Below are 21018 nucleotides of genomic sequence, written 5' to 3'. Positions count from 1 at the left end.
AGAATAGGTTATGTGGCTATGAACTTTCAAGATTTCTTTACTCGACCAGTTCACAGTTTGAATCCCATGTTGACGTGCACTGCCTTCGTCTGTGAGTAAGCAGCGAGACCAGCTTCTCCCAGTTCGCGGCCAATGCCACTTTGCTTTACGCCGCCGAATGGAACACGAATATCAGAGTCATTTGAACTGTTGATCCAGACCATTCCGGATTCGAGGCGGGCGGCTACGCGATGGCATCGCTCGATGTCGCGTGAGAACAACGCAGCTCCAAGTCCATATGATGTGTTGTTGGCCAAAGAAACTGCCTCTTCCTCCGTCTTAAATGGTGTGATGGCAACGAAAGGACCAAAAACCTCTTCTTGAAAGATTCTCATGTCTTTCTTCACGTCGGAGAAGACTGTCGGCTCGATGAAGAATCCTTTGCCATCTCCGACATTCTTGTATGGAACCCCACCAGTCACAAGCTTGGCACCTTCATCCTTACCGGCCTGGATGTAGCCGAGAATCTTTTCATATTGGACCTTCGTGATCTGAGGTCCCTGGAATGTGTCGTCGTCGAAGGGATTGCCAACCTTGTTCTCAAGACATATCGCCTTGAACCGTGCAACATAGTCCTGGTAGACATCCTCATGAACTAGGATTCTGGATGTGGATGTGCAGATCTGGCCCTGGTTGCTCATGATGCCAACATGACCCCATTTTGCTGCTTGGTCGAGATCGGCATCGCTGAAGACCACAAGAGGTGACTTTCCGCCGGTCTCTAGCGTAATGTTTTTCAGGTTGACGCTCGCAGACTTCATAATCTGTCTTCCGGTTGCTGTGGAGCCAGTAAAGGCGATTTTATCAACATCGGTATGAGAAACCAGGGCGTTGCCGGCCTCCCTTCCAAGTCCATTGACAATGTTGATAACGCCTGGTGGAAATCCTGCTTCCTTGACCAGAGTCGCAAAGTACAGGACGGAGAGTGGCGTTTGTTCAGCAGGTTTCAAAACCACTGTGTTGCCACACGCCAGTGCCGGACCGAGCTTCCTAGTAGTTGAATTAGTTTGTGCTTTTTTCTTTGAAGAAGCGATTTCACTAACCATGCTGCCATCATGATGGGATAGTTCCACGGAATAATTTGTCCACAAACTCCAATCGGCTGCTTGATTGTGTATGCAAACTTTTGAGGCGTCGTCGGAATGGTCTCGCCATGGATCTTGTCCGCCCAGCCAGCGTAGTAGCGTAACGTTGAAATGGTTTCCGCAACGTCTTCCCCGAGGGCCACGCCATACGGCTTGCCGCCGTTCCACGTCTCGAGCGTGGCTAGAGTCTCTTGATTTGCCTCGACGAGGTCGGCGAGCTTAAACATCAATCTTCCCCGATCCGTAGCAGAGATGTCACCCCAGCCTGAGGCATTGAGAGCTGCTCGTGCTGCCTTCACAGCCTTGTCAACATCTTCGGGTGATGCGGCTTCAACTGCAGCAATCTCAGATTCATCACTATAATATGGTCAGTCTCATGGAATTGGATAGGTGACTTCAACTTCTGATCGTACCTTGGGTTGATGGCAGTGATCTTGGATCCTGAGCTAGCTTTCACGAACTCATTGTTGATGAAGAGCCCTGTAGGCAGGGAGATCTTCGTGCCATTCGGCGCTGTAAGGTCCAAGGTAGCAGCTGACATGGTGATGGAAAGTCCGAAGTGTGTGGGTAAGGGGAAGAAAAACAAGACACAGCGGGTCGAACAAATCAGCGCAGTGCGTCTTGGTTCAAGTCGAAGACGTGAGGCAGCCCGCCCTCTTATCCACGCAAACTGTCAATGCATATCGGACAGACTAGGCAATAAATGGGATCATTTAGTCTCCGCCATCAAAGTGTCCAGACAAGTGGGGAAGCGGATCTGTGAAATTCTGCAGATCGTAAGCGGCTAGCTATCAGACGGAGCCACACTGGCAGCTCGGAGATCCTGAAGCAGACAAAAGATGGACAAGATCCCGTTTCCTGGTCGTATGAGCCCACCGGGTTAACATGTGTACGGATACTTCTCCCCACCTTGGTTACTCCAAGTTGCGCAGCGTCAATTTTAACCATCCCAACGCCGATGAGAGGAGTGCGGGGCCTCCCGCAGGAGCTGTCCGAATTAGGCAACTTTTTTGACCATTGGCGCGGGGTTGTTGAGGTGCAGCAGCACAGGGTGGTCGGATAGCTTGAATCAGAGAGCCGGGAAAGTAGAAGCTCAAATCGGTGATTGCTTAATGTGATTCCAGGTTGCGGATACGAAGCATGAGACATTTTGACCAGTCCCAAGTCGGATCTCGACATCCGAGACGGGCAAGACACCACTACATGTAGTTACGCTCAAGTTGCAGGGTGGTCGCGTAGACCTCAACTTTGGCCGGGGCGGTCCATCACTACCCTGAGAAGGTTTCTCAACCGGAGCAACCAAGCTCAAATTACTTAAACTTACTTCAATTCTGCCAATCAAAATTCCGCCACCAGTGAGCTTAGCTGCGGGATGCGTCACTACTGCATGCGCAGCCGACTTTGTGTCAGGATGAACTTGCGTCTTGGCTTGGACCTTCTACCAAAGACATGGAAACTAACATTATCACTGTCAACTCGCAAGATAAGTCAGAGTATTACTGGTGGCTCATTGAGGTGAAGGTTTGAACTTTCTTTTACACTGTTGGTATTCTACGGCCTAGCCATGATCCCTTGGAGTTGACAAGATGGTCTAAGGGCTGTCTACAGTCACATAGTTACATTTACTTGAAAGTATCAGATTTGAGTGATTTTACAGAATCTCGCTCAGTTTATCAAAGTTAAGGATTCAAGGTGGAAGGCTACACGATGTTGTACTTGGCGACGAATGATGCTCTTAAGACAGATAGCCGACATGGTACATGAAGTACCCAAGATACCGCGCCAATGTTAATTGTGCCTAGACCACAAGGATGGGAAAGTTTCCCTCGAATCCTACATCCACGTCCCCTAGACGGGGATCAATGCTTCAACTTCGATTTCAACTTGCATCCCTTCCAGTCCAAGCTTGCCGATTTGGATGCACGTCCAGATTGGTCTATGATTCGGGAACAGTTTCTTGAATGTCGTCGTCATGACATCGAAACTCGAGTCCATATCAAGATGATAGGAGCGAATCGCGTAAATGTCTTTGAAGTTGAGGCGTGGGTGAACGGCTTGAAGAGCTTTGAGAGCGTTCTCGAATGCAATAGCGATCTGCTTTTCGAGGTCGGTTGTGATATTCCCTTTATCGTCCCAGCCGCCCTGACCCGATGTGCGAACGACGTTTCCGATCTTTACGGCTTGGGAGTAGTGGTATTGCTCAGCGTTGGACTCAGTCCCAGGATAGTTGAAAAATTGGGCAGAGGCCATGTTTGGGACTGTAGAGCGTTGTGATGGGCTCAGTCTGATGTGCTTGAAGAATTTAGGAGCAATATTGGTACATAAGGCTCGTCAGAGGGGCAACAGTACCACAGTTAAGCTACTTATCTACATGAAAGGCAGTCAAGAAGGGCAGCCAAGAGGCTCAAGTAGTTTGCATGCAGCTAGAGCGGGGATTCAAGCCCGGAGCGGGGGGTCTGTATGTTGAAGTAATGCCAAGCTCGTACCGCTTTAGTATTGCAGGATATGCTCTCGGGTTGCCGCTTTCAGATGACCTGCCTTACTCATTGATTGAGGAGCTAGGTGAATCAACACCGAGGGCTGGCTCCAGGGGTGTTACACAGCGTAAGTCTCGAATTGGTCCATCTTGTTACTTCTTTCGGAAGGATGATACTCGTAAAATGAAGGGTACGGCTAGATTTCCGGTTTAACAAAAGTAACAATTCACCTTTTCCTATCTACCTTAGACGCACTCACACAACTCGGCCGAACTACTGCCCGAAACGCAAGGGCTTGCAGTCGTATTCGTGTCTCGCCAAACCGGAGAACCGAGATAATGTCCCTGGCTTACCTCATGACTAGTACTAGAAAGAGAAGATCCTCTTTGGCACTTTGTCGACGTGACTGTCAGAACACTTGAATGTAGGGTAGGATCGTGAAAAACAGAAATATACGCGGGCAATCAAGGTGTCCTCCGCGGCCTACAATAATTAAACAGCGCGGTATTTAACGCTGACAAGTAGTATATGTAGGAAATAGACTTAAGCTTACCTAAGTAGGTGGAACTGCAAGTAGGTTTAACACAAACGCAATATGATCAAAAGATCTCCATTGCATGTGTCTAAAGAGCGAGAATTACTGCATTAAACTCTCCGGAAGACGTGGCTAATTTTATGTCGAGACTCAATGTCCTGAAAGGCTATGCTTTTCTACCATATCCCAGTAATGAGGCGCTGCCATGCGTCGCAACGGTTTCCCTAAGTACATCATGACCAGACACAGTGCCCAGAATGTCACTCCGAGAACAGCTGTGACTATGAAGGCATCGCGAAGACCAATGCTATTAATCATTGGCACTACAGCATAGCTGAAAGCAAAGCCTAGGTACGATTAGCTTTAAACATGACGCAAAGAGGAATGACGGCGTTGATTTACCCATCGTGTTGCGGATGAGGATAGCTGACACGAAGCCCTCGCCAGCAAGGTCCTTGAAGCTGTCAAGGATATATGTGAACGCCATGCTAGTTCCCAAGGGGAGGGTGACAGAGATCAAGGCCAACCCAAAAGCGATACCGACCCAGTGGATTTGGTATGAAGCCCCCACACCGTATAGAATGCAACCGACAGGATGGGCCACGATAGCCAGGAAGCATAACCAAAGACGATGCTCGGGTTCCATTACTCCCCCATGTCGGCGAGCCATCCACACTGACAAAGCATCGCTCGCCCAGCTTGATATCAGACATCCGATCGATACTCCAATCACCGAAGCAAGGTAAAAGAGACCGATGACGTTGGAACCGAAGTTGTATGGTGGGTTGCCGAGAATGAGGGCTAGAGAGCCGCCAACTACGTTGTACCAAGAGAGTATACCCCCAACCAGGATGCCTGCGAAAATGACGGAAGGGAAACGAAGGAGGTAAAATGGCAAAAGAGACTGCTTCAGCTGTTTTGATTTTCGGTCGTCTTGATAACCCCATAGCTTGAATTTCGACCAAAAAGCCTTTTCGAGCGCCACGTTGACGCGGTTCGGTAAAGTTCGTGTCTCGATATCGGAGTTGACACTAGCTGCACCTTCCGCAGGTTGAGGTTTTTGGTCTTCGGACCGCTCGGTGTCGATCGCGCTCTTGTCGCTACCAAAGAGACCCCGCTGCTGATCGGGGATGCCCCGAACATCGGTTTGTGAACTGGGCCTGTAGAACATGGTCTCTTCGAAGAAAAGGAAGGTCAAAATGGTAACTACGCCTCCTATAATGGACAGAATGTACTGGATCCAACGCCAACCCAGGTCTTCGGCGATGAATCCTGTAGCGACTGGGCAGAGGAAGGCACCGCACCACAGTGTCCAACTGTAGATCCCCATGTAGAAGCCTCGTTGGTGGACGAAATACAGGTCGTCAATGATGACTTCGATGAGGGTCTCCATTGGCGAAGAGACAATGCCGATAATAATGCGGTTCACAAAGAACTCGGCTCGAGACTTGACGTAGGCAGTCCAGAGACTGATAAAGGTCATCGTGACCATCGAATAAACGAGGGTCGGACGCCTTCCGTAATTGAGGGCGAAGTTCTGGGTGAGCAGAGTGCCCCAACCGAGGAAGAGAAACATGAGGCCATTGCCGGTGCTAAGGTCTGCTACAGAAATGCCGGTGTCTGCTTCGATCTGCAGGTAGGCGGGAGACAGGCCGGATATGATGGCAGCGCCGAAGAAGCACCATGTCATGACCCAGGAGATGTTGAACGTCTTGCGCTTTCGCGTCCATGAGAGCGGATCGTTCGGATCGCTGCTCGGTTGCGGAACAAGAACGATATTGGTGTGCTCCGAGCCATGCTTCACGTCGAGGACGCCTTGTGTGTCGACTAGCTGCACCGTGCCCGGGATATCGAACGTGATAGTCGTGTGTGTCATGATGGTTGCTGGCACGGCCCATACAGGAGACCATCAAGAGCACCAGCGGTGGCTCGACAATGATATACCAGCCGACCAAAATTCTGCTCTTCTTCTGACGACTGAAAATTCTACACTACCACCTCCTTTTCTGCTGGTTCAAAGCCAACGAGGCGGACTGGTAGGCCATCAAACTGCTGCATGGACCATCGGGCCCTTTTCCAAACTCTGAGGCCTCATCCATGCCGGCGCTAAACCGTACGAGGGTAGGAGATGGTCCAGGACTGCTAGGCCAGCCCCTCGAAGCATGTGCTAGGCGCAGATTAGTAGGCTGAGAATGCCACCTTTCCAAGCAGTCTTATCAATGCGGTATCTAAGTTCTGGAGATTTACTGCCCAAGGAGGCCGTGCACGCGCGAGGATTTCTGCGTCCGACGCAACGTGAAGACACAAGCCGGCCCCGCGAGGCTTCACTTCCGGGGGTTTGAACGTGGGGGGAATGCCTCCACTTGATTCCGCAGACACGGTAAGACGTGCACCTCTAGATAATGCAGGTCCTTTGGTGGACTCGACGTGCCCTGAATGGGGTTACAGATCTGGATGCCAAAGAAATGGTCCAACATGTTTCCGAATTTGGCTATGCCTACTTATCTAGCGACGCTCCGCGGGGTCGATAAGGTGAGATAACCGCATGAACTGGAAATCAGCATCTGTAATCTCTGTGCTAAGTATCCTGTGGTTGGATGGGAAAACGTGCATCATGCGATTTCTCATGGCATGGCATGGGGTATTGCAGCTTCAAGATGCGCGTGACATTGGATGCGAGGTGCGAAGCCATTACTAAAGAATGGAAACATTGGAGTCAAGCAATCAGGCCGGTGATACGATAACAACATGAAATACCGATATATACGTGGCAGTCAACAAGGTTATCACCAATAGTTGACGTCTGTAAAAAAGTGAAGAGAGGACGATTCTAACATGGGTTTCTCTCGCATTAATAAATGGCATCGGTGCAGATAGTAAAATTTGATATTCTGCAAGCTTGGATGCACCAATCAGGGTAAAACTCCAGCACCCGTCCGTATTGTCTTCTCCTCCATATTTCAAATAATCATGTACAATAGCTCCAATAGCTCTGTTCTTAACAAGTACCCGGTACCAATATTAAAACCTCCATATTTTCTCTTAGGCTCTCAATCTTTGACAACGTGCACCGTGACTTTTCAGCGGGATCAAAGTTGATCGAAACGTATGTTTTCCAAAACTTCAATCCACATCGATCACAACCTTCAAAGCTCCATGTTTGGACGCTTCTCCAAAGGTATCGTATGCCTTCTCCATGTCACCAAGGTTGAAGTCTGGAGCTCTTGTTAGTCATACTCTCCACGACAAGTCGCACGGTGCTAAGTAGTAAAAGTCCTTACGGTGAGTAATCAGTTGCGAGGGCTGCAATTTGCCAGACTGTACAAGCTTCAAAAGCATTGGTGTCGTTGTTGTGTCCACAAGTCTGGTCGTGATTGCTGTATGTTGAGTCAGAATTGGCGTCGACGCACGGCTTTGGCCATCCTAAAAGCTCGATTTTTTGAACTCACAAATATTCTTGTCCCAAAGATTTTGAAGGTGAAGGTCAACCTTGGTTCCATGAACTCCCACATTCGCTAGGACACCACCGGGTGCGAGCAAGCTTTGGCAGAGATCAAAGTGGCGGGTATTCCCACAGCTTCAATGACCGAGTCAGCGCCTTTACCCTCAGTCAACTCTTTAACTTTGGCAACAGCATCTGCCTTGGAGCTGTCAATAGTCTCGGTTGCGCCAAATTGCCTTGCGACGTCAAGTCTCTTCGGGTCCATATCGATGGCAATGATTTGAGACGGGGAGTACATCTGGGCAGTAATAATAGCCGCCAGACCAATCGGGCCTGAGCCGACAATAGCGACAGTACCGCCCGGCTGTACCTTTCCGTTCAGCACACCGCATTCGAGTCCTGTCGGAAAGATATCGCTTAACATCACTAGTGAGGAGTCATCGGCGCCGTCCGGGATCGGGTGGAGACTGGACTCGGCGTGGGGAATGCGGACGTACTCGGCCTGAGTGCCGTCAATGGTGTTTCCGAGGATCCACCCGCCCGACGTGCAGTGACTGTACATGCCCCGGCGGCAGTACTCGCACGTGGCGCAGCTGGAGATGCATGAGATGAGGACTCGGTCTCCTTCCTTAAATCGTGTGACCGAAGCCCCCGCTGAGTGGATGATACCTACACCTTCGTGACCCAATGTAGTGCCTGGTTGGCAAGTCGCTACGTCGCCCTTACGAATGTGGAGGTCAGTGCCGCAAATGGTTGTCTTGGTGACTTTGACGATGACATCGGTTGGTTTTGAGATGGTGGGGAGAGGTTTATCCTTCAATGATACTGAGTTTGAACCGTCGTAGACAAGGGCCTTCATTGTTGACAGATGCCTCATCAACAGCGAACCGGCAGGGCTCAAATTTGTGCGAGTGAAGACTGGGGAAAGGCAATTTGCTCGGCTTGAAGACGCCAGCGCAGGCAATGTTGATCTTGAAGCTCGAAGCATAAAAGATTTGGCCGCTCGTGTTGTTGCAGCCATGATGCACGATATCCTTTGATTACTGGCGAGTTAAAATGATCGAATTGAATTATATAATATTTGAGGTCAGACAGGTATAAATCAATCACACAACGAGGGAGTTGGATGATAGCTTGGTAAATATTATTGACAAATAATCCCGAGGTTCTGGACTGGGAATTGTCAGATCATATGAGTGACGAGCAGGCTGTGAGCTTATGGGCTGACGTTCCGTGACGTCTGGGGTCGATGTGGGGATATTGCCTGCAGAAGAGGGGAAGCACCTGATTCTGAGTCTCTGGTTCGTCTCGGCATGCACGGGAACCAGGACCAACTTCACGGAAAGCCTGTTAAATGCTAGAATATTCCCCCGCAATGGACTAACTGGACATCTTCGCTGATCATGGGGGACGATGTTCCCTTGTTGTCGCGTTGGTGACAAGGTACAACATCAGGAGTTGCGGTTCCGCAAAGTCCATGCGGTTCCGCTCCCAACAGGAAGTCATAGCCCTGTTATTCCCCAAAAGGCACAGCTTCCATATATTGTAACGTGATCAGCGTACCACAATTCAAGATTTAGAATAGAGAACTGCGAATTCTAGGCATCTCACGAATGGACTCATATTCACAAAGTCGCCCTGGAGCGAGGTTAGCTGCGTGGCGCCGAGCTGGTTTCCCAGCTGCTTCCTCTCGCGTCACGAATGAATGCGAAAGCAAATCAATGGCCGCAATGGCCCGTTATAGACTAGACCTGTACTTCTAGAGTTCTGAAAGAATCACTCGTCAACATCGAGGAGAGGTCATCGCACCGTTATGGCTGGTGTTAACATCCGCTTGGCATGAGCCAGAGAATTTGGTCTAATATGGCCTTTCATCTGTCGAGGTCTACATCTAATGCAGGCAGATCAATCATTTTCCTGGTGTGGTTCAAAAAGAGGCCGGTAACTCTATCCAATATCACAGGACACTGGGCCTTCATGCTTACTTGCGAGGAGCTGCCTTTGTGAGCCAATCCCGAACTCTTTCAGATGCCAGACGAGGAACGCCCTCGTACTTCTTGTCTTCGTATGTCGCGTCGATTTCTTTCGCCAGGCGCTGAGCCTTGGCAATGGTGATCCTCTTCGCGTTGGTCCAGTGTGTCGTCGAAACAAAGTCATCCGCGTCGTTGACCAGCATTTGGCGCTTTTGGCGCAACTTGGCGTCGTCCGTCTTTTCACCAGCGCAAAGCGCGCAGTTGCACTCGAAGCCCCATGTTGTTACGAGAGCCTTCTGTCTCGCCTCGTAGTTGCTCGATTCATCGTAGCTGTGGAAGATTTCCTCGCCCTTGGCAATTGGTCGCAGCGCACGAAGGACCATCAGGTCGCCGACGTAGTCCTTCTTGGCGTTGGCGATACAGGAGTGGTTGATGTAGGCCGCCCAGACCCAGAGACCGGTGCTTGCGTTCCTCGCGCCCTCCTCTCCGTACTGGCCGCCGGGTCCAAAAGCGTTGCGAGAGACAATATCGTGGATCCGGAAGACGTCGACCACCGGGCCCTCTGGGGTCTCTGACGTCGCCTTGCCCTCACCCTGATAATCTCCGTAAAGATCCAGCACCTTTGCAATCTGCGAAGGATTCCTAAGGAGCTTCTGAGAGATGGCCTTAGTCAGGCCGACGGGTGCCACCCTAATCTTATCGTCTCGGACATCGTAGGTCATCGCAGTCAAAACCTCGCTCTCATGACCCCAGACCACACAGAAAGCCTTCTCAGCCATGATTATCTCGCCAGCAGCGATATCGCAAGTCGCGAACAAGCCTCGGCCTCGCCCCTTACTGTCTTTGACCTCAGTCTTTGCCGTGAAGGTTGCCGCGTCGGCCCGTGGTGAGACTCTGGTGAGATTGGCCCTGATCTTCTGTAGGTCGTATGACCCCTTTTCCTGTTCGCGAAGCCGCATCTCCACCTTGCGCAGGTAGACTGCCGCGCCTCTCTCCGCAGGTGCGAGTTCGTGGGCCTTTTCAAAGTACTTTTTGGCCTCTTCGAAGTGGCCCAGGTTGTAAGCGCCGCTGCCGGCGCGGAAGTAGGCTTTGCTGTCAAGTTCCTTGGACTTCTGATCGTCGGCGCCAATGAGAGAGGCCTTGGCGTCAGCGATGGCTTCGTCTTGTCGGTCCAGAAGTAAATGCGCGTGAGCTCGATTCCGTGCAATGTCTCTTGCGATGTCTGGATTCGTCTTGTGGACAGGCTCTTGCCTGGCAACCTTGAGTCCTTGGCTGTAACTTGTCCGAGTGAGAGGGAGGTCCTTCTTTTGCAGTGCCGCGTTACCCTTGTCCTTGCACTTCTTTGCAATTCCATCCCCCTTGGTTCCATCTTCAACCTCGCCCAAGCTGCCTTTTACGATCTCCTCTCTGATAATGACGAGATCGGAGGGGTGGTCGATCCGCAGAGTAGCCTCGCCCTCTTCCGTCAAGGTGAAATACGGCTCCTTAATGATGAAACGCCGTGCCGATTCGAGAGTGTCTTCGCCGTCTGTTGTCTTATGTAAGACCATTTCCAAACGCTCCGTCTCCTTCTCTTGTTCATCTTGAACAACAGTCCATGAGCGAGCAGCAAGAGCCACCACCGGACAGCGTCTCGCACGTTGCACTGTCAAAGAACGCCCACGGTGATGAGTCTCTATTGTGAGTTCCGAAAATGCCATGGGCTTGAGTTCATCCAGGGATGCGGTGCTTGGGGGGTATGCCTGTCCAACTCCGAGAGCTGGGATTGTGTCCTTCTGACCCTGTCCAGTCATTTGACCCATGTCCATCATGAGTGAGGTACCAGTCGCCTGGCTGACAGTAGCGTGCGCATCCCGAAACACTCTGGCGTTGCCTTTTTGCGTTGAACATTTCTTCTGTGTCTCTTGTACAGTAGTCCGAATCCGCTGAGCCTCTTCTTCGGTCAGCAGGACCGTGTTTCCGCCGTTCTGGTGCGCCATTTTGGGGGACTGCTGTCGGTGCACGACCTTCGCGATGATGCGACTATGACAAGTGCTGGGCGATACAGCTGAAAATAGCAGTAGAGTTGGATATTCTCTTCGTCGTTCGTCGTAGAGAGACGGAAAAACTAGAGGTGCCGGAGCCAACAAGGCCGCAAAGTTAGATCAAGTTCTGTGTGCAGTTATTCCGAGCAAGCTTTAGGGTTCGATCTGCATGACAAAATATACGCATGCCACCTCCGACGTTGTTCCCACCGAAAAACTCAGAAACTAGTCGATTCGCCCAATGATTTCGTGTTTCCACAGACCTTTCCCGTGTCATGCTGCCCACTCATACCCCACCATCCTCAGTGTCGTCACTAGGATATCGTAAATAGAGTTGACGCGGTTAGAGGTTAACCGCAACAGAGATGGTGCCATGAATTGTTTCTTTTCGATACTTGTACTGTTACTCTCAAATACAACCACTTGCTAGCCATGAATATAAGACCAGAGTATCCTTCCGAGTAACATTTCATGAGGAGTACTCATTCCTAACACTTTGACTTACCGTGGCGCATCCTTTCATTGGTGCTCTCTGGGGTGCCAACATGTTGAACCGCCAAGTCTTTGAGGTACAACACTCGATGGCCGCAACCATGTTACTCCCAAGATAAATCAACGTGAAGGGGCCAAATTTCTTCTTGGGCCGGAGCTTACATTCTAACCAATTTAGTGCCCTCGGTGGGTAAACGCGTTCACCATGGCAGTCGGGCGCGAGTTGCACAGGCGTTTGTGATCTACGCGTGTTCCTCCGGCTTCTGCCTATTGGATCTGGCAACTATTCAATCTCTCCCATCGACATCCGCTATTTCATGAACAAATGGGCGTGCAAAATGACAATTTTACACTCTTTCGTTTTCCCTCTCTTTAATGAGGCGCTTTGTTGCAGCACGATTATGAGGAGACTGTCGCTGAAAGTGTCCGCGGAATCCAGGTGCAAGTCGGTGGTGTATTCGTCGTGCAATTTCCAACTTCAAGACTCCTCACGTTGACTTCACTGCACGCAGGATGAAGACGAATTTAACATTACCCATGATACGTGACATGCGATCTCCATTTGATTCAAAAATTGCCGACAACCTCGAGAGCCATCGTGGGATAAAGTGCCCTCCAGGCTTTCCGTCGACTTGCATGCATTCACGTTCATGAGCACACTCACTCGTAAGGGTTCTTTGGGTACCTACTGTTGTAGATTTGACCCATGATGGAATGAGGATCATGTGAGCTCGTGAGTTTTGCTAGGATGGCTCAGGTCGGCGTTGAATCATCGTCATACCCACCTACCTTATCTCAATCGAAGTCACATCAGCCTTGGCCACAGCGCCAATTGTTCCTTCGAAGCCAATTATTACCTCATAATTGTATTTGGCATTACGGCTTGATTGGTTCCAGGAGAAAGCCACCTACTTCTAAAGATGAGGGACTTTGGTAATAACCGGTGTGCCGATGTCAGAAAACGGCGGGTTTAGCATGAAGGCCTTGGTACCGTAGCTTATGCAGGTACGGACACAGCTCCGCTCCAAATCCAACCCCTGGCAAGAGTTGAGGCCAATCCTGACGGTCTAGCCCAAAATTAGCTGCCAATCCAATTCATGCCGTTTTTTCCCATTCTTTCTTGGTGTAACAGGGCGTGTGGTACTCACCCATGCTTCAACGCTGGCTGACGGGTGAACAACACGAGCGGCACAGTATTCTACCTTGGTCAATGGCCGTCTGACAATTTACCGTCGCTCGGGATGACAGTGCAATGCCACATGTATTCAGCCCCCGACATTCTCCTCGTGATCTTCCTCACCGCCCGAAGGCCGTATAAACGCTTGCTTTGTCGGCTGGTAACCTAGGCTGACAGGACCAGGGTCTTCGCTTGTGAGCGGAAATTCATTACGGGGTCAGACAACGGCCAACGGCGCTCTTCGGCCCTATCAAACGGCGCAAATTTCAACCCGCAATCAGCGCCAAGATGGGCTCTGTAGGCAGCCGGGCGGCACAGTGAGAAGCTTGTCCAGATTAATGTTGTTGGGTGCCATTGAGTTAACCCAGATGGGAAACTGGTTGACTTCGATTTCAGCTCGCCCTAGAAAATTCATTTCCTCGCCGGAGTCATCGGGCAAGGGTACCTTTGGTTGCTTGTAGGCATCAGCCCACGATGGATGAAAATGTTGCTTGTCTCCCGATGATAAATAGCTGTTCTGTTCCGGTTGCAAATAATTGCCTACGATCTGTAATTGCATCAATATTTTGAGGCCTCTGTCACTTTCGAAAGCACCAATAAAGCTCAGACCATCGAAAAATCCTCTTACTTCGTCCTTGTTACTGAATCAACATGCGTGTTGCCACCGTCATCTTCGGCGCTTTCGCCGCAACTGTTGCTGCCGCCGGCGACGTCCACCTCCAGCTCCACAAGAGAATCGAACCGACCAAGATCATCAAGGTCCTTGAAGCCCGCGGCACCCCTGAATGTACAAACGCCGTCTACGCCTTCGCCAGTGCCGTCACCGGCAGCGACCCCCTTCCCACGCCGAACTTCGCCCTTCAAGAGTGGGCCGCCACCGCATCCGTTGCCAACGGCACGGTAGACCCATGTAGCACCGTCTCCGTCACAGACTCAATGAGCGCCCAATACACCTCTTGGTCGAACGCCGTCGAGTCATGGCAGACCGCACATATGTCGGAGATGCGAGCCGTGTGGCATGAGTGCACCGATATTCCCATTATCGCGGCCGAGGTCAAGAGCCTTCTGGCCTCTGGAGGCTACTGCAGCACCAAGCTGGCAGCGCTTACCAGCGAGGGTGGGGCGGGAGCGACTGCCACCAGCAAGGGCGCCGCACCGAGAGAGACTGGAATGGCTGTTGCTGCTGCCGCTGCTGCCGGCTTCGTCTATGCTGCTATTCAGTAGCGAGAGCTCGATGCTGTTGGGTGGATGTTGCCATGGTCTGAATATCCGCGAAGCCCTTGGTGTTTGGTGTTGGGAATTGCCAGGATACAACACTTGGAACTTCCCCTGCTAGAATACACGCAGTGTATGGAAAGCCTGCGCTTCATGATGCGCCAATGATATTTGATACCGATAAGCTTTTTAATGATAATGGTTGTTTCCCGTCATATTCTTCGTCATGCCACTGTGTTCTATAGTGATAGTGCGTAACCATTTCGATTTCAACACTCATACAGTCCTTGATTTTCTGTGGGATCCACGGCGCTTCCGAAACTTCTGCCCAGCTTCTAGAATATGGCCAGGGCATTTGGCGGCGATCCTACGAGACAGGAGACATTCATAGGCGCAGAGGTCAAGAAGAAGGAGTACCTTTCTGTCTTTTGGCAGTATGCTGACAGGCGACTGAGATCCCATAGCTCGCCGATGGGCATGCCAAATAGGCTCAAGAAGTAGGGATGGAGAACTGCAGTAAGAGTTAGCCAGTCTCGTTCCGCCATAGTTTCCTTCCAGCTCATCACAATGACGTACCAAGATCAGTCATCTCTGCCAGAGTCCCGTCTGGCTTGACAGGTGGGAATGCCTCAAAGGCATTGGAGTCGCCAGCAACAGCGGCAAAGTGCTTGTTCCAGAACCACTTGGCCGTCTCCTCTGTGCCATGCACGCCGGACAACTTGTACTGTCCCAACTTTGTAAAATCCTCCGGCGTAGGCTTATCTAGGACCTCAGTGATGCCTGTTCTAAGCAAGAAAATATCGCCTTGCTTGAACTCCACGCCTTGATGTTTGGCTACAGCCTCGATGTCTTCGATAGTGATGCGGTAGCCTTTCATGGGATGGTAGTCTATCCCCTTCGCGTCGGCGTATGCCTTGTAGTCGATCAGGACCCCGCGACCCACTACGCCACCCCGCTCATGCCAGTGATCAATGGTTGGCATATTGTTTGTCGCCGTGGACGTCGCCGAAAGTTCTTCTTGTGTTGGCTTGAAGCCGTTATATGCGAGTCCCGTCGGTTGATGCTGCCAGTGGACAAGACTATCCCACTGACTGCTGCCTTGTGTGTTGAACTCCAGCTCGTCGTCCCAACCAATCCCTTGGCTGAGTCCGGCAGATTGCAGCGAGTGCACCTTGTGAATCGATTGCTTGCGTCCTGGGATAGCCAGCTTGTTCATGCTATCCAGAGGCCAACTAAGCACCCTTGTGTTAGCTTCGAACATCTCATTCCGACAACATACACTGATGATGGTGACGTCTCACTTCAACGAAATGGACACGCCATCCTGTATTTCAGCGCCTGCTGCCTTGACAACTGAAGGGGTGAGCAAGTTCAAGGTCCCGAAGAGATCTTTCTTTCCATCCTTGTCGAAAAGTCCCCAGGCACAGCCCTTAGGCATACCCTCGACAGGCGGAAGGTCATCATAGTCAGGAAGATTCAAGTCGTTCGTTTTGACAGAAGCCATGATCTCAAGATGCTTGAAGTTGAGGTCAGCTATAATGGGCGGAAACGTAAGGGATACCTCGAACTCACTTGCAGATATTTCTCGCGAATATGTGATGTGTCGGTCGATGCATACGTTCATTGAAGCAAACACCAAAGCGAACTGGTCTGGCAATGATGCACTAGCCTGGATTATCAGATATCTGGCTCCTCCATAGACCCTTCGCTTCGCTTGAGGGGTAAAGTTAGGGGGTCGAGGTGAACAGGGGGGCGCCAGTAGTGCGATGGGCATGTACGAAAGTGGGTAGAAATGTCAGTCGGTGGTCAGATCGCGGGCCGTCAATTCTTACTCCGTCGTTGCGTCCAATTTGAACGCACGTGGGGATCCAAACTTCAATCCTCGAACAGCGAATACGAGCAGAACGTTGCGCGAGACTGTTCTCCTATTCCCGAATGAAGACTGCAACCTTAGTTAAGTGATTCGCGTACATAGTTACTTACTTACGTACCTCGCCCAGGATTCCGATGGGCTCTCGGATCACTCAATGAATTGACATCAAGAGGGGTAATGTTTTTCTTGTTTTCACCGTACGGGTTGGAGCATCTGGTCCATGACCATGACTATACACCGATCCGCGCCGTATGAATGCAAGCATGAATGAAAAGTTGGTCAATCCGTGCTTCAGACACCGGCCTCAAGCTCATGCACAGACTAACTTACATCTGTCGCCAGCATGTGGTCAACATAGGCTCGGCCATCCCATACCTCGCTGCACTAGATTTGCGTTGACGCAAGCTTATTCCTAACTCTAATATCACATCACTATTAGACTTGTGTCTGAGGATGAGAAGCGCATAAACGTCAATGTCGCCTGTTAATCCTCACCTTATCTATGCTATTGCAGGTCAATTATGACACCGGGCGTGCTGGTTGTGGCACATGGCGGTCGCTCCCGCGTAGTCTAGCGGGAAATACCCGTTCATGGAGTCGTCTGATCGGTTTCGGTCTCGTAGCGGTGGGCCAGTCGCGTTGGAGTCTCGAAACCGAGCGTGCTGCATGGAGCAATGTGCATCGAGTCGTTAGACAATGACACCATAGATACATGATGCAGCAGATGCGCCACTCGCCAGGCCCCAGACGAGACACGCATGTTCATCTCTAACTTCTTGAAGTGTCGACCTATAACAGGACTCTCAGCCACGATAACCCACCAAGACATGCAGGTGGTGTTTGAGGCCAGACCACGCGGAGTTTGTCGCATCTGGCTGTCTTTGGACGACAGCTTCTCCGCAACGGTTACCCATGCAGCGGAGCAGGAGCCGGACCCTTAGAAGCCTGGCGGGTCTATGTAGATCCTGAGATCGTTTTAGTCCGGCAGAGGACAAGATCCACCATCAACTACCGCATCATTCTTTAAGCGACGTTGCTATGTTGCACTAGAAATGCGACGAACGAATACGAATACGTTTTTGCCGATCTGGAGGCACTGGTCCCTCTATTGAAGCGAGTAATGGCTCGTCGGGCTCCTAGTACTCCCCGACTAGCCATAGAATAAAGCTCTAATACGACGACCCGCAAACACGCCCCGGCTCAGAAATATCGTGGTAGGCGGGGATGCTTGGCCCCCTTCTAGGGAACCCCAATGGAGACCAGATGACAAGTGCGAGCATGGAATATGTCACTGGAGCTGTTTGAGGACACCGCTTGGACTGTCCTCAACGGACATGTACCCGCATATTTTGGCGACTCAAAACTAGACGATTCGCCTCCTCGTAGATGTGATAGAGAGGTCACCAAGCAGAATTCATTTACCTCAACTACACCTCAATTCGACCTGCAAGTCAAACGTCAAGATGGCTGCACCTCCACAGATCACGACAGACACCGCGGCCGGGGCTGCCGCGGCCGACTTCATGGCCCTCAACAAGAAGTACACCGAGGAGAAAGAGAAGCGCCAGCGGTCTGACGGCAACGCGCAGTACATCGAGATGGAGATAGATGCGAGGTTCAGCAAGCTGGCCCAAGACCCATGGGTCGATCACGAGAAGCTCAACGCCCAGACGCCGAGCCTCAAGGATGGCGACGAGGTGAAGTTCATCATCCTCGGCGCCGGCTACGGAGGGCTGCTGTTCGCAATTCGATTCATCCAAGCTGGCTTCAAGCCCGAGGATATTCGCCTTGTCGACGCTGCTGGTGGATTTGGCGGCACATGGTACTGGAACCGCTACCCGGGTCTGATGTGCGATGTCGAATCCTACACCTACATGCCGCTTCTCGAGGAAACTGGCTATATTCCGAAGCACCGATACTCATATGGCCACGAGTTGCGAGCCCATGCAGACCGAATGGCAGAGACTTGGGACCTGACGGACAAGGGTGTGTTCCGCTCGCAGATCAAGAGCTACGAGTGGGACGAGGACGCTAAGCGATGGGTCGTGGTTATCGAGCAGGTCCGCGGCCCGAGTGAGTCGCCCATCACGATGACGGTTCGATCACAGTTTGTCGTTCTCGCCAACGGCGTTTTAAACCATCCCAAAGCGGCCAAGAATCTCGAGGCCTTTGAGGGTGACATGTTCCATACTGCACGGTGGAACTATGAAGTCACTGGTGGAAGCCCGGAGGACCTCGAAAACGTCCAGCTCACTGGCCTTGAGGGAAAACGTGTTGGCATCATTGGTACTGGTGCGACCGCCATTCAACTCGTTCCGCAGCTCGCCAAGTGGGCAAAGGAGCTCTACGTCTTCCAAAGAACGCCGTCATCTGTAGATGAGAGAGGCCAGAGGCCTACTGATCCAGAAGAGTGGAAAGAAATTGCGGACGGCCCTGGCTGGCAGAGGCGTCGCCTTGACAACTTCAATACCTTTGTTTCTGGCGGCGACACAGAAGACAACTTGGTAGATGATGGCTGGACGAAGTTGAGAACCTACAAAGGCCTTGTCGGCGCACCACACGAGAAGCCTCTTGGATTAGAAGATATTCCGGGTCATATTGGAAACCTTCTTGCTTTGGATGCACCGAGGTCTGAGAGAATCCGACGACGCGTTGAGGAAATTGTGAAGGACAAGTCAGTTGCTGAGGCTTTGAAGCCATGGTACCCTGCATGGTGCAAGCGACCGACCTTCCATGACGATTACCTCCCGGCGTTCAACCTACCAAACGTCCGCCTTGTTGATACAAACGGCAAGGGAGTCGATCATGCCACCAAGAATTCACTAGTCGTGAACGGTTCAGACTATCCCCTCGACGTTATTGTGCTGAGCACGGGATACAGGCCGCCTGCAGCAGACATGGCCGAGCCATCAAGCAGGTCCAACATGACCATCAAGGGCCGGAACGGCGAGCTCCTGTCGGAGAAGTGGTCGGGCAAAGGCCCGTCTACCCTACATGGCGTCCTCACCAACGGTTTTCCAAACCTGTTCCTGACCGGCCCCTTGCAGATCGGCGCCGCGGCAAACTTTGCTTATGCCCAGGACGTCCTCTCTCAACACTGCGCATACATGGTAGTCGAAGCTATGAAGCGCGCGGGCAAAAGCACCAATAACGTGGTCATAGAGAGCACATTAGAGGGGGAAGAGACATATGTTGGTTTTATTATGCAGCATGCGGCTTGGTTCTCTAGCTTGTCTATATGCACACCTAGCTACATGAACAATGAGGGCGAAAAAGCCTCGCCTGAGGCGCAGATGAAGTTGGCGAGAGGAGCGCCGTTCCCACATGGAATAAATGCCTATGTAAAATTCCTGGAGGAATGGCGGGCCGGTGGCTCGATGAACGGTGTTCAGGTTACAGCATAGCAACAAGTTGTGTTGAAGGGATGTTCTCACAGAAAGGATGGGGAGTTTAAGTAGATGACAATATGTCAATAAATATGCAGAGTACCTTCAGTATACATAGCCTTTCGTCCAGCTTAAGAGAGAAGCTCAAGGAGTATTGTTACCCCTTTCCTAGCAATTGTCCGCCATTTTGCTTGCCGGCGTTACATTGATTGTAAAACAAAAATACGAGCATATTGAGATCTTGCGAACGAGTCTCAACTATGTTTTTATATCATAGACATTACATGTAAGCTTTCTTAGTCGCTCATCACGCAGAAGCGGTGCTAGCTGACCTCTACAGAAAATTTCAAGTTAGATGGGTCCATGTAGTTTTTGAATCCCGTGTAGTTCTTCATATGTCACCTTGGCTAGTCCATCAAATGATCAAATGCTACCATCATTCACTGGCCCAAGTTGAATATTCGGTTGAAGGATTCATGTGGCAGTCATGCCTTGGAACATGCGATACGCGGGGATTGTTATGAGTCCATACCCAACACCGTTGACAAACGATTAGTTTGGGCGCTGATATAGAAGCACTTGGAGAAGAAAGAAGCCCGCCATGGCAACTGAAACTTACTTAGGGGCAAGATAGCCTACGGAGTCTGCAACCGAGTGATTGCTTGATAGCGGCGCTGTTCTCGAGGCCACTTCATCAAATGACAAGACAGCGTGGGAAATCGCTATTGAGAATGGCGAGGAAGATACTGCCAGCTTCCTACTGTTCATTCGAAGGTCGCGTGGAATGAAGGTGCCTGGATGGTACACCTGGCCTGACGAGAGTGAGCTTTTCAGGTTGAAAGAGTAAGAGTTGGCTGAGATGTCTCATAATCAAAACTCAAGCTTTGATGCTTCGTATTCAGAGATTAATTGGATTTTGTATCTAACGACTTTAGAGGTGTGACATTTCCTTGTGCAGCTGGTGCTACGTGTAGCTCCTCGCCACTCGAAGAATCAAACATCCGACCGGTTCTCGATAGAGCTCTAACCGCAACTGGCACCGCGAACGTAAGCGTGATTTTGCTGGCCGCCTGCCGAGTTACCATAAGCAGAACCTTGGTAGCTGCTCAGCAAGCTACAACTTGTGCTACTGCCCTGGTAGAAAGAAGCAGCAACACAAGCCGAGTTTGCAGCACATTTTGAAATGCAATCGCCCAAGCTTGTGGCATCGACATAGCCAAGATAGTCTCCAGAAGCAAGCCTTCCGCAAATGATTTGGAACTTCTTTGAACTCAATGTCCAGCAATAGCCATTGTTTGCG

The 21018-nt window shown here is 51.0% G+C and overlaps 8 protein-coding genes across 8 annotated transcripts; 2 read left to right on the top strand and 6 right to left on the bottom strand.

Moving 5' to 3' along the window:
* Window positions 1–50: 50 nt before the first annotated feature.
* ALD2_2 (mitochondrial aldehyde dehydrogenase) lies at window positions 51–1665 on the bottom strand (the record flags this gene model as incomplete). Its single annotated transcript, XM_053188571.2, has 3 exons — window positions 51–1029; window positions 1083–1481; window positions 1538–1665. 3 exons carry the CDS (start codon window positions 1663–1665, stop codon window positions 51–53), a joined length of 1506 nt encoding a protein of 501 aa, XP_053054533.1.
* Window positions 1666–2972: 1307 nt separating this feature from the next.
* On the bottom strand, window positions 2973–3374 carry N0V96_004504 (uncharacterized protein; the record flags this gene model as incomplete). The annotated part of the gene is made up of 1 exon (XM_053188570.2): window positions 2973–3374. The coding sequence occupies one exon, from the start codon at window positions 3372–3374 to the stop codon at window positions 2973–2975; it is 402 nt and encodes a 133-aa protein (XP_053054532.1).
* A 1043-nt stretch (window positions 3375–4417) lies between these two features.
* N0V96_004503 (uncharacterized protein) lies at window positions 4418–6012 on the bottom strand (the record flags this gene model as incomplete). The annotated part of the gene is made up of 2 exons (XM_065757128.1): window positions 4418–4443; window positions 4539–6012. The coding sequence occupies 2 exons, from the start codon at window positions 6010–6012 to the stop codon at window positions 4418–4420; spliced, it is 1500 nt and encodes a 499-aa protein (XP_065614341.1).
* A 1639-nt stretch (window positions 6013–7651) lies between these two features.
* On the bottom strand, window positions 7652–8437 carry N0V96_004502 (uncharacterized protein; the record flags this gene model as incomplete). The annotated part of the gene is made up of 1 exon (XM_053188568.2): window positions 7652–8437. The coding sequence occupies one exon, from the start codon at window positions 8435–8437 to the stop codon at window positions 7652–7654; it is 786 nt and encodes a 261-aa protein (XP_053054530.2).
* Window positions 8438–9559: 1122 nt separating this feature from the next.
* On the bottom strand, window positions 9560–11530 carry N0V96_004501 (uncharacterized protein; the record flags this gene model as incomplete). Its single annotated transcript, XM_053188567.2, has 1 exon — window positions 9560–11530. The coding sequence occupies one exon, from the start codon at window positions 11528–11530 to the stop codon at window positions 9560–9562; it is 1971 nt and encodes a 656-aa protein (XP_053054529.2).
* A 2365-nt stretch (window positions 11531–13895) lies between these two features.
* N0V96_004500 (uncharacterized protein) lies at window positions 13896–14468 on the top strand (the record flags this gene model as incomplete). The annotated part of the gene is made up of 1 exon (XM_053188566.2): window positions 13896–14468. One exon carries the CDS (start codon window positions 13896–13898, stop codon window positions 14466–14468), a length of 573 nt encoding a protein of 190 aa, XP_053054528.1.
* Window positions 14469–14794: 326 nt separating this feature from the next.
* Window positions 14795–15963, bottom strand: N0V96_004499 (uncharacterized protein; the record flags this gene model as incomplete). The annotated part of the gene is made up of 3 exons (XM_053188565.2): window positions 14795–14970; window positions 15036–15691; window positions 15761–15963. 3 exons carry the CDS (start codon window positions 15961–15963, stop codon window positions 14795–14797), a joined length of 1035 nt encoding a protein of 344 aa, XP_053054527.2.
* A 1832-nt stretch (window positions 15964–17795) lies between these two features.
* N0V96_004498 (uncharacterized protein) lies at window positions 17796–19736 on the top strand (the record flags this gene model as incomplete). The annotated part of the gene is made up of 1 exon (XM_053188564.2): window positions 17796–19736. One exon carries the CDS (start codon window positions 17796–17798, stop codon window positions 19734–19736), a length of 1941 nt encoding a protein of 646 aa, XP_053054526.1.
* Window positions 19737–21018: the final 1282 nt, after the last annotated feature.

Source organism: Colletotrichum fioriniae (assembly GCF_027942845.1).
Source record: "Colletotrichum fioriniae strain IMI 355084 chromosome Unknown scaffold_4, whole genome shotgun sequence".
NCBI classification, from domain to species: domain Eukaryota; kingdom Fungi; phylum Ascomycota; class Sordariomycetes; order Glomerellales; family Glomerellaceae; genus Colletotrichum; species Colletotrichum fioriniae.
Note: the sequence above shows the minus strand (reverse complement) of the source record. Positions and strands in the feature narration are given on the sequence as shown.